The sequence below is a fragment of the Cygnus atratus genome, chromosome 5 (assembly GCF_013377495.2).
Source record: "Cygnus atratus isolate AKBS03 ecotype Queensland, Australia chromosome 5, CAtr_DNAZoo_HiC_assembly, whole genome shotgun sequence".
NCBI classification, from domain to species: domain Eukaryota; kingdom Metazoa; phylum Chordata; class Aves; order Anseriformes; family Anatidae; genus Cygnus; species Cygnus atratus.
The window spans coordinates 41,416,791-41,429,350 of NC_066366.1; the positions used below are offsets into that span (position 1 = coordinate 41,416,791).

The window sequence follows — 12,560 nt, forward strand, 5'->3', positions numbered from 1 at the left end:
CCATCCCATTTCATCCCATCTCATCTCATCTCCCAGGCCTGAGCTCCCACGTCCATGCATGCCATGCTGGCAGCACCATGGGCAGCGAAGATGGGCAGCACGGCCACGTGTAAGGTGGACATCTCCCACGGAGGGCTGCCCCTCAGTCAGGAGCCCTTCAGCACAGCCTCTCCATTTTCCCCTGCAAGGCGTGGGGGGGTGATACACGATGGGCTGAGCCCCCCACCCCAGCTGAGATGGCACATCCCCCCCCCCAACACACACACACACGCTGCCGGGCGTGTGAGGAATCCCTGCCGGGGCCAGGTGGGCCCGTCCAGCTCCCCAGCACCGGCGCAGCAGCGCTGGATGCCTGTGCCCCTGGAACGGACAGCGGGTGTGCTCCTGCCAATTGTTTGATGTAGTGTTATTTCCAGAGCCCCTGCCAAGCCCGTGTCGGGCTGAGAGCAAGCCCGTAACTCTATAGGGCCAAGTCTGCAGCCTCCTCCGCTAATATGGGACTACACCTCCTAAAACCACAGCCGTTGTTTTCCCGTTTCTCCCCCCGAATGGGTCTGGCATGGAGAGACCCTGGCAGCACAGGGCTGTCGCGGAAGCAGCGTGCCACGTGTGGAGCCAGCACCCACGTAGACCACAGCTCCCCGTGGCCGGGCAGCCATCCGTGCCCTGGCAGCAGTGCTTACCTGGCCGCGGGGGGCAGGCCAGGCACCTGTCCACCCCCCAGAAGAGCCCCACGCTGCCGCAGCAGTCCTCCAGCCTGGTCAGCCCCGGCAGGGGGTTGGTGCACTGCAGAGAGAGGAGCAGGAGGTCAGGCGTCTCCCTCCAGGCTGGGGTTGGGACCAAGCAACCGTCCCGCCTGGCTCACAAGGAGGGACAAGGCTCGGGGTCAGACGCTGGCACCGTGCTTGCAGCACAGCTCCCTGCAGGGCCGGGGATGCAGTTTAAGACAGTAAACAGTTCTGCAGACAGAAAAACACACGGCTCCCTCTCCTGCACCCCTCGGAGAGGAAGGGGACGTCCAATGGAGCAGAACACGCACCAGAGATGATATCACCCGGCAAAGCCCTCAGCTCAGCCCCACGCCTGGCCCATTAGCCAGCAAAATGGGTGCACCACTCCAGCCATGCAGGGAGCTGGCGGTCAGGCACTTTCCTTTGCTTAATGAGTCTCTTTCCACCCCCCCTCAACCCCCCGGCAAGGCCCTCTGGATTACAGGCTTCCCCATCAGAGCTGAGCTGCCGCAGCCCACAGGCCAGGTCTGGCCCCTGTCCACGTGCGGATGGCGGAGTGCCCGGCGCTTGCATTCCCATCAGCTGGGCTGCAGGCTGAGCCGGGAGAGGCGAGCGCACCCCGCCGGGCTCCGCAGACTGGCCCCGCTGCAGCCGAGCAAGGTGTAAGCATGGCTGGGGCACCTCTGCCTCCCCCTCGCCTCTTCCGAGAGCTTCTCCCACTCTGGAGCTGCTGGACGAAGCTGCAGTGCTCCTGAGAGCATCCCTGAGCTGGCCACGGGGAAGGCAAGCCTGCTCCAGGGGTAAGAGTGCCATTGTCTGCCCGCAGAGGAACAGGGCTTTTTCAGCCCCCTTCTGAGATGCCTGGGGTCTGATCTCATTAGTTATTTATTTAGGGAATCCAGTTAGGGCTGTCTCGGATGGGAACAACTAAAGGATGGGACAGGAGCCCTGGGAAAGGGCTGAGCAGGGAGAAGAGGCAGAGTCCCAGGCTGCCCCGCTGGGGTCTCGCTGAGAGCGAGCTGCTCCAGGGAACTCACAGGTGTTCCTGTGGGTGCCAAAAACGTCCAATACTTTTCCAGTGATGCAAGAGAAACATATGGGGAGAGACAAAATAAGAAATTATGATGACTGCGGGACGGGGGTGAGAAAGCCCCTCACGTGCATTTGCTTCCCAAGCCCTGACCGAGCTGCCCAGGAAGGCGACGTTCCATGGAAATCAGACTTTCATTTATCGTCTGAGAGGGAAAGGAATTTTCCTATGTTTTATACGTTTCCTACAATAATCACAGAGCGTGGCTGTAAATGTTGCTATAAATAGGGCACCCTTTTTTAAACGAGACTGTGTGTGAAAGCTATCAAGTCTGGGCTACGCTGCCCCGGGGCACAGCCTGCTCGGGGCAACACAGCAAGGCCTCTCTCTTGGGCCAAAACAAGGGATTTTCTTCCCAACTAATACACACAATGCATTCTTCCCACGTAACACATCGCTGCCCATGCCCATAGGACTTGGGTGTTGTCCACACTGAACAGCTTCACGTGATGGAAGTCTACCATTCCTGCCCCATATGCAAACACACCACACACAGAACAAGAAATATCTCCACATATACTCCAAAACCCGGTGGGTGACCCTTTACCTGCCCATGGAGAGCCTCCCGAAAGCACCTCCCCAGCAGCCCTGGGGGTCTCTGCTGCCGGCCCCCCTCAGTGGCAATGCTGTTGCCGTTGCCGTTGGTGTAGGTGTGCCAGGGCACGGCGGGCAGCTGAGGCACCAGCACCGCCTCCACGCTGTTCTCCTCCGACACCTCCGAGTCGCCCCGCACCCTGGCCACCTGGTGGATCTGCACGGTGGCTTCCGGAGGGTGGTTGATGTGGACATTCACCAGGGAAGGGTTCAGGGAAGCTGGAAGGCAAGTTTATAGCACAGTTGTGACAATCTGGCAGCCGTCGGGCACCTGAAGAGCATCTTGTCCATCGCCAAAGTTACAAGAGAGGAGATGTCTGCTGACCCTAGCAGGGTTCTCTGCTTCTGTGTTTTGTCCTGAAAACAGTACAAAGCTACCAAAAATGTTCTCCAGCAACCTGAGCCCTTCAGAAGCTAGGAGAACCACTTTTCTAATAACCTAGCCAAAAAATGCAAACATAAGGAGACAGTGGCTTCCATGGAGCTGCGAATGGCTGCTCTGATGATCTGAGGAGGAAGGTGCAGAAATATCAGGGAGACCTGGCGTTCTGGCAGAGGAAACTAGAGTCATAAGGGAGCCACCAGCATGGGAAATGGTGGTAAGGATGGGTTTTTAAATCTAATTCTAGTACAAAATTCAGGAAATCTGACTCAACACCCACCCCTCTCACCTGTGCCGGAGCTAGCCCCATCTACCTCTTGCTCCCCTTTCCTCCCCACAGCACTTCTCCTACACCCCGTTTCCCACACCCCCTGCCTCGGTCTCCCTTTGGTCTCCTAGCCACAGCTCAGTCCCCAGGCCACAGCTTCACGAGCCCAAGCGTTGGCCCAAGGGCCCTTCCCCAAGCCGGGTGCCTCAGCGGGCAGAGGAACCAGGGCTCTGGAGCCCCCGGCCACACTCACCCAGCTGGTTGGACAAGGGCAGGGTGTAGGTGGAGTGTTTCATGGAGCCGCCGGACGGCGTGTTCGGCGCTCTCCCTCCTTGCTTCTTTTCCAGAGAGGGGGCCGGCAGGTGGCAAAACTTCCCCGTGGAGTTGGAGGGGCACCAGCACTCGTCCCGGCCCACACAGCGGCCTCCGTTCAGGCAGGGGATCTGGCAGAAGTCTGCAAGGCAAAGGGACACCAGCTCAGTGGTGACACCGAGCCACTGCCTCTAGCTGAGGAGCTGGTGCAAGCCCCGTGGTGCCCCAGGGGCCTACCCATTGCCCAGCCCTGTCCCCCCTGCACCCCACTACCCAGCACGTGGGGAATCCAGGGCCCTCTCTGAGCCCCACGCAGAGCTGGGGCCATGACTTGGTGAAGAGCCCTCGCATGGGGCCGCGGCCAGCGTGGGGTGTCCACACTGTGGGGCCGAGGTGGTGGTGCTGGCCCAGCAGGACCCCTCGGAGCGGGGCAGGGTCTGTGGCAGCCGCAGGCAGCCAAGTCAGCACAATTCCTGCTCTTCTGCATCGGGGGATCGCGAGCCCCCTCCCCACTTGGCAGGGCTTTGCCTCCCAGCCCGGGAGGGAGCTGAGCAGGGACGGGAGAGGCAGAGGAGAGAACAGGCAGGGAGCCACGTGCAGGGCCTCTCTCCCGGCCAGCCCTGGCCCTGCCAGCAGCTGGGGTGGGGGAAGTGTGGAGTGGGACAGAACTGGGAGCAATTCGTCTGCTCGGAAAAAGCATCCGCTGATGAAACTGAAGTCACGTCTTTCTGGCCTCATCAGATGGCTGGAGCAACCCTCTCCGTGTGAGCAGCACTTGGGCAAGGCATGGGATTTCCCAGCGGATCATCCTGACTCATTTCAGTGTGAGATGAGACACTGCTATTGCACATCCCAGCACGGCTTGTGATGTTCACCCCAGGGGACGGGCTCCCACCCTGCTGGGACCTCATTTGATCAAGCCCAGCGGACAGTTCTGCGGGGAACAGACACTCTTTGGACTGGGATCCAGGCATAAATTACCAGGAACCCCAAAACACTCGTTGTCCACAACTGCCAGACTTTGCACTCTCTCAGTGTTGGAGGAACCTGAGAGTCACAGAGGCATCCAGAGGACCAGTCCCACCAGGTCCCGTTGGCTGCTCCCACAGCTGGCTGCAGGACGATGTGCCCACCCCACAGCTGGGTATCCCAGTGACCTGCCGAGCAATCCCAGCAGCTCTCAAAGGCAAGCAGAGCTTTCTGCAGCCCTGTCTATAGGAGCAGCTTGCAACCTGCAGCCAGCTCTCCTGGCTGCCACGTGAGTGAAAGGAGAGAACAGGAGGAAATTAGGTGATGAAAGTCAGCCCCAGGACTGGATGCCAATGAAAGCAGTGAGCTGGCTCGGAGAAGGAGGGGGCGGCGAGGCTTGGCTGCAGGCCTGACTCGAGTGCATGCGTCCCCCCTACCTGAGGCGGGATGGAAACAGAATTTGCTTGCCCAGGAAAGAGAGCAATGAGGCAAGGTCTGTCTTCTTCCCCCAGAGACAGAGATGGAGTAAGCCCCAAGGACTCCAGGAGACATCTTTCTGCACTGGGAGAGGCCATATCCTCCCATCCCCAACCAGCCCAAGCCCTCCGTCTGTAGAGGCAGGAAAGGCAGAAGGAGGAGAGAGGGGGAGCAGGCACAAAGGCGGGCTGGGGGCCTTGGGGTGCTCACAGATGCGGAAGCCAGACTTGGGATCGTGGTCGTGCCCCCCTTGGCTGTACAGAGTGGTGGTGTCTCCCTTCTCGCAGCTGTTGTAACAGCGCCCGCTCCGGCACGTCTGCTTGCAGATGGTGGGCGTGAAGACGATTTTTATCTTCCTAATCTTCTCTGTCAGGTTGGCCCCTATGGAGGAGGAGGACAGTGCTAAGTGGAAGAAGCATCTCCAGACCAGGGGGCGCTTAATCTGCATCTCGAACTCCAATGCATTCCCAGAGCAAGGGCTTGCCCCCTGCTCGCTCCAGCCTGTCCTCGGCTCCAGCATCAGTAAGGGTTTGTCAACACAGGAAAAATCTCCAGCAGTATGCTCTGCCTGTCTAGTTCCAGGGGCATAACTCCCTGCCAAGGGCCACGGACCCACTAACTTAGGTTTTGTGTTTTTTTTCTGTTTTAAGCAACATTCCTTCTCAAACCATTTCAGTAGCATGAAGCCTGGCTGCCCTTAAGCCACTGACAAGCTTCCCACAAAAATAACCACACTGGTGTCCGTCAAGGACAGCATGAGGTTTTGAGTACATCCATGTCTCCCTGCGAGTGTCTGCTGACCTCCTGCGGTTACCTGCACTCCTCTCCTGGTCCCTTGCCATCGTCACATTAGGTACGGGGGAGAATCGCACTGACAGCTCTTGGAGGCTTGTGGAAAATGAACAACAGGCAGAACTGTTGTGCAACCACGAACTAGCTGGCTTGACACCAGAGCCCTCCATCCCTGCCCAGCAAGACAGCAGATTTGTGGGTCCCCCCTTGCCGTGCTCACCCCCCACTCTTCCCATTTCAATCCCTAATCTCAGATCACAACTTCAGTCAGGCTCACAGCCCTGCTTATAAGGGCTGAGATGCTACATGGTGCCTTGGAGCTTCCTTGGGGAGCCGTGGCTTCAGGGGCAGCCAAGCTGCAGAAGACAACTTGCATCTGTCCTAGCTGGGGAGCTACAGCGGCTCTGCCTTGGAACTGCAGGCAGCCTGGCCTGATCCCTGCTCATGTCAGAAGGCACAAAGGGGGCAGCCAAAGGGAAGAACTAGGTGCCGGTTACACAATCTGACCTCCAGGGCTGCTCTAACAGAGAGAGAAGCTGGGAGGCACCGTTCCTACAGGCTGAGGCAATCCCTGCTTCAGGGCAGCACGCTGGGGTGATGTTCAACAGCCCTGGCAGGCATCTGTCACATCGCCCCAGCTGCCAGCATTTTCCTCCCCTTCAGTGGGGTCTCCTTCTTCACCAAGCTCAGCAGCATCACCATTCTCACCCTCTTTTCTCAGTCCTCAGCTTTTCTCCATTCTGCTCCCTTCTCCCCCTTGGAGCTGAGCTCTCTTCTCCTCCCCTCCCCACTTCCAAGGTACTACAGGGATGTCTGGGACCTCCTGTGACACCCCAGGACACAAGAAGAAGCCCCAACAGAGTGACAGCCCTGCAGGCCTTACCCCTTGCAGCCAACGTGTGCTCCTGGGAAACCGCGTGGGGCCCAGAGCTGCTCTGCTCGTGCCCATGCCCGTTGGGGAGCGCGTTAGATGTGAGCTGGCCATGGCTGGCTGGGTACCGCCGGACAGTCCGCGAGGGCCCCGTGTGCTGTGGGGAGACAGGAGAGCCGATTCTGCTCTGAGTCCTGCAGGAGAGAGAAAAGGAACGGATATTCCTCACGAGTAACTGCGCCTGTGGACATCCCCAGTGCCACTCTGAGCCACCACCGCCCCTGGTGATGAAGTGACCTCAGCACTGCAGCCACCAAGGTCCAGTGCTCACCAAGGTACCCTTCCCCATGGGATCACATAGGGCAGCCACAGCACAGGACACCCGGCTGCCTTGCAGAACCACTGCCTGCCATCGCTGCTCCTTGCCCCACCACAGCCCCCCAGCAAACGCAGGCAGCTTCGGACCTGCTCATTCCTACGGTGGGGAGCTTCCTCTGGCCTTGTGTTCACAGACCCAGCCGAGCACTGAAAGGAACACAAAGGCAGCCAGAAGCAAAGCCAGGCCAAGCAAATAAACAAAACCTGACCCACGAGAGTCACAAACAAGAGCAAATGACCAAGAACTGAGTGTAGTTACAACTTTCTGCAGTAATTTCATGTATGGCTTTTGGTGTTTTCTGGGGACCAAGCATGGCAAAGCCTCCTAGCTGGTAAGGTGACACTTCTTACAAGCTGTGACAAGGAGACAGAGAGCACTATGCAGAGCTCATTGCATTTAACCCAGCACAACAGTACATCCCTGTTGCACTCGCTCCCACTCCCTTGTACTGACCGAGCCCCAGGTGGGTGCTCGGTGCTTGTCAGCAAACATCTCCCTCGCTCTTGTCTGCACCACCTGCAAAGTAAAAGACTTCAGCACACCAGGGTCCAAAACAGGTTGGCTGCCCACATGCCCCGTGTTCCTTTCAACTCCCAGCCTCAGATTCCATCGAAATCAATCGTAAGCACCAACAGGTCTTTGTCTTACCCGGTCCACCCCAACACCTCCACCTCTGGCTGAACGGCTGGGGCAAAGAGGCTTGCCCTTTCCCACTGAAGTGCATGAAGACGTCCATCACATTTTATGGTGTTTTTTTTTTTGCCATTTTCCCTGTCACAGTCAGCACACAGGAGGTGTTACAGTGTCTGCTGGGAACATGAATTTCTAAAATCAATGGGAGTAGATAATCCAACGAGAGCTGGCTGACAGCAGCTCTGGCTCACTGATATTCCTGGCTTGGTTGTCTTGGCATAATGGTAGGATTTGGGGAGATGGAAAGGCAGCTAACAGTGTGCTGGTATTTGAACAGGTCAAGCATGATACACAAGGTAACTGCTGGCCAGGGAGCCAGAAATCAACCCTGAGCAACATAATGGAAAAGATGACGCACAGGTCGATTAATTAGGAACTAAAGGAAAGGAATACATAAATGAGATCAAGTCAACAAGGTCTATGGAGAACTGTTCTTCTCAAATGAGTCCATTTTCATCATTTGATAGAATTACAAACACACACGACAGGCTTGGAGGCCTTGCTACTCCGATAAAAAAATAAACACAGCAGTACAGTGTCAATCAAGCACATGTGAAATGAATAACAAACTGGCGATGTGACAGGACACAAGAAGCAATTGTCACTGGGGAGCGAATTAGATGGGTTCCAGAGTGATCAGTACGAGGTCTGGAAGGACTCTACAATTTCATCTGGAAATAAATATTTTTATTTCGAAATAAACATGCGATCGACATTGATAATGTGTGCTGCTGACACACAAATTTGCAATGTGGTGTATCATGATGAGAACAGAGCAATCATACAGAGCGGTTTGGATCACTTTGTAGGGCAAATCCATCCAAGCAATATGGGATTTTAATACAGCCAAATGCAGAATTACACTTCTAGAAAGAAGGAATGCAGGCAGCAGCTGCAGATAGGAGACTATCCTGGAAACCAGCAATTCTGAAAAGATTTCAGGGGTAATGACAAGCAATTAAACATGAGCTGTCAGCTCGATACCCTGACATCAGGGTAGTAAAACACTGCAGGAACAGGGAGGTGTTTTACCTCTCTGCACATCCTCATCGCAGTAGGGAGCGTATATGCTAAAATATCACATCTAGTTCTGACGTGAAATATGTCACACTTTCTAAGGGATGTTGAAAAACCAGGGAGGGTACAGGAAAAAACATGACAAAAATAATTTGAGGGCTGGTGAAAATGCCATTCTTTAAGAAACCTAAAGTTGTCAATCTCTTCGATTATCAAGAAGAAGATGAAGAGGTGCTCTGATTACAGGGCACAGGCTTCTCCACAGGAACAAACTGCCAGGTGTAAAGAGCCTTGTAATCTAACAAACAAAAAAAGGCAAAACATGAAACGACATCTGCAAACCAAAGCCAAATTATTCCCTGCTAGAAATCACGCCCACACCCACGTGCATCAGTCTAGCTGCCCTCCTTCTGCCAAAAGACACCAAAGCAGTGGGCTCCTGATAGCATGGCTTCAGGAGAGGAAAGAGTACTTCTGGGACATATCAGTGGAACACTGCAGATATAACTGAATGGAGATTAGTAATCTGTGCTATCACAGAGGCTCTTTCAGTTTATTTATTGATCTATTGATTGTTTCTGGCCTTGACAGAAGTCCCCGGACTGGATACCTGCAGCCTATTTGTTTCTAATGCAGGAAAGCCTGGAAGGTGAAGCGGCTGAGCTGCTGTAAGGAGGCAGGCACAGGAGTCCTGAGGAGGGAGCAGCACAGGTGACCCACGCTTCCTGCACTGCAGCGTTGCAGACTGAAGGTTTATATGCTGTTCAGAGCAGAGTCTTGCTAAAGGTCATGCAGGGATGGAGGCAGAGCAAATAGCATTGGTCAATGAGCAGGGATGGATAATAAAATTCATCAGGGATGTTACCTACTGATAAAAATATTTGTTGTTGTTAAAATCAAGATTGGAACTGAGATGAGTGCAGCAAACAGTGCTTATTTTTTCAGTGATCAGTAAGAATAACCAGAATAATTGCAGAGAAGTGAACATATTTGAACACCACATCAGTCCCTACCAACCTCTTCCAGAAGCTCTCCTGATATTCTGCAGGGTACCACCTACCCCCGACTTCCACAAGGGCCACAACATGACCTGCTCACACATTAAGCTACTAATCCAGCCCTGCTGTCAACAAGGAAACTTCTGGTTCCTGTTACCTTCTCCTTTGCTACCTGGTGTGCTACCACTTCCTTTGTTTGGAAAGAAGGAAAAGCCATACAGAGCTCTAGGGAGGCTAAATGAGCCCTACCAAGCTCTGGAAGCTGAGGAACACGTTCTCTGATTTCTGGTGAGAGATCCCAAGCATAGTCCTATGGGTGAACATGGGGACTCCAGGACTTTGCATTGTACAGGTAGAAGCACCCAAAAGGGAAAAGGCAAGAGTTGCCCAGCCCAGCAATGCTTACTGTCCTGGTGCTGATCATCCTAGGGCAACTTGAACCCTGAGTTTTGATGAGTCTCTGGGTAAGGGTGGCCAGTGGCATAAGGCAAAGAGATATCAGTTCTGGCGCTTGAAAATACTCACACCGTGGTTATCCTTGAGGAAGGGAGCATGCTATGTGCAAGCAGAAGGGCTTGGCTGGGCACAGCCCGTAGCCTGCATAAAGGAATTCCATCCCTCAGCTCTGGGGACAATTCCGATGATTCCCAGGATCATCAGATTTTGTAGGGGAAAAACAGCAAACATATGAAGAGCTATCCAAAAAGTAATCATTAGTGTCTCAGTTATGAAGAAAAGCGGATTATAAGGGCTCACTGCAGGCAGGCAGTGCCAGCCTCATAAAGGAAAAATGGAGGAGGAACATTACTCCAAGCCTCACCATACTAGAGGAAAAGCCATCCTACTGGGATCCTGTTGGCAAACTATTCCAGTGTGTGTCGCAGCGGGGAGAGGCAGATTTGCTTTGAATTAATTTGTTTATTTGGTCTATTCTAGGCAGATGAGCTCTGGGATTTGTACACTGAGTTGAGTAACACCCTCCTACCCCAGGCCACAGAAATCAATGGCAAAGGGCGTCTTTCCATCCCAGTTTGTCAGATCCAATCCATCCCCAAGTCATGCCAAGCAGCTGGCTCAAGGTCAGGGAATGTAAAACAGAGATTTTCCCCTCCAAATTGTCAAAGTCAGTCCATGCTGGGCAGAGGGGGACTGGCTCGCTTGGAGGGTTTCAGGGAATGGGCCCTGAGCTCCCTATGTCGGCACAGACCGGCCAGAAGGCGTAAGCAACCCCTAACCATTTGGTGGATCTTAATATATGTTCAGAGCTTGAAGTCTCTGTTCCAGAGACTTCGGTTCCAGTTCAGTTCCCAGATCCCAGAGATCTTCAGTGCCACAAATTCTCTTCCCTGAGTGGCTGTCCTTGGGGGAACAGAGAGGACAGGGAACAGATGGTGCGGCTCCAGATCACCATAGGGATTCCCAGCAGAGGGGGGATTCGTGCTACCTCTCACCATGCACCTGCTCCAGGAAGAGGCACTGAAGAGGAAGAGGAGGTTGAGACCTTGAGAACTACGCCCTGGGGCACTTAAAGTCCCAAGGCTTCACATTCATTCAATCTCACAGCCTCCCCCAGCGCGGCATTACTCACTTCCATGCTTCCAGCCAGGCACAAGGCCAGCACAGATCTCTGCCGCATGGAGCCTCTGCAGAGAGGCAGTGGTCTCTTCCTTTATAGGCAACTGCCTGCCAAGCAGCTGGTTTCCCTGCTCTTCATCCGTCAGAGCTGCTGACAGCTCTCTCCATGTCAGGCACAGCCTGTGGGGCAGGGACAGCGTGCAGGCTCCTGGGACACCTCTCCTGTGCTGCCCCAGGACACCCACCCTGCTGCGTCCCGCTAACATCAGCAGTGCCCGGGGGGAAGCACGGGTCCAGAAGGGAAGGCAGAGGAAGCGGTACTGCCCCTCAAAGAGCAGGGATGCCTGTCCTCCTGCTGGTCTCACCAGGCTGAGCGCTGCGAGGTCACTGGCTGAGAGACTTCAGCCACTGGCACGTGGGAAATTTCATTCAAAATTACCAGAGGTGCAGGACAGGAGGGAGCTGTGCAGACAGACTGACCCGCATCTGAAACAGCTCAAACCTACCCAACAAGCACGTGTAGCTGCCCTCTTCTGAGGTGCAGGACGAGGGCCAGAGGACACTTGCCAGCACTCAGGAGAACCAAGGTAGGTCTGGTTCCTTGTGTTCTCATGCAACACATCCAAATGACACCTGTAGGACGTTCAGCAAAGGAACTGCACACCTACCACATGCACCTTTCTTCTGCCTCTCCTTTCCTCCCTGGGAAGACAATAGCATCTGTGTTAAGATAACCTCTTTTAAAAAGTCTTTGTTACTGGTTACATTCTGCTCTGTATTTATTTTAGAGACAGCAGGCCAGAGTAAGTGCAAAAATGCATTCCCTGACACGACAGCTCCCCTGCCCAGTCCCAGACGCACCTGCAAGGTGCCTGCTCCCTGGTACCTCTCACCCCACGGAGGACAGAGCAGAAGGCTGAGCTAGCAGGCTCCTGGTAACAACACTGATGAGCATGACGACTGCTGTTTTCTGAACCAACCACATTTTTCTTTAAAAGCCTGTAATTTCAAGACCAGGTACACAGGATCACAATAACCAAGTCAAAATCACCACGACCTCGGGGTCCAAAAAGCAAAACTGTTTTCCTAACCCACTGTATATAGAAAGCATTTTGACAAATGCTCCGGTCACTTCTGATGATCACACTTGATGTGGGTAAACAAAAGCCATGAGGAATCCAGGTGGACGCACAGCTGCGGCTCCTCTCCGTGATCCAAGGGCAGCTGTCCTCTTTGGGGCTGGAGGCAAAGGTGGCGAATTCTTCAAAGCACTTCCCTCTCCCCACCAGCAACACCTCAGTCTTTCCTGGATTTCGCTTCTATCGGCTGCTCTTTGTTCAGATGTTGGTTTTGGCCAGATCGCTAGCGAGCTTGGAAGTGGTGTACTTCGCATCTTGCATAAAGGAAATGCA

General features: G+C 54.4%; 1 protein-coding gene across 2 annotated transcripts in view; it reads right to left on the reverse strand.

The window, feature by feature from the left end:
* Positions 1-12,560, reverse strand: part of LTBP2 (latent transforming growth factor beta binding protein 2) — a 64,528-nt gene that overhangs the window by 30,449 nt on the left and 21,519 nt on the right. The window contains exons 4-8 of one of the 2 annotated variants that reach the window (XM_035539264.2): positions 6,499-6,680; positions 5,034-5,204; positions 3,319-3,519; positions 2,369-2,634; positions 684-786 (exon numbers count right to left, since the gene is read on the reverse strand). In XM_035539264.2, coding sequence (XP_035395157.2) covers positions 684-786; positions 2,369-2,634; positions 3,319-3,519; positions 5,034-5,204; positions 6,499-6,680 — 923 coding nt within the window. Of the gene's footprint in view, positions 1-683; positions 787-2,368; positions 2,635-3,318; positions 3,520-3,650; positions 3,766-5,033; positions 5,205-6,498; positions 6,681-12,560 lie in introns of those variants that run through there. The other variant, XM_050710772.1, reaches the window with a different exon arrangement.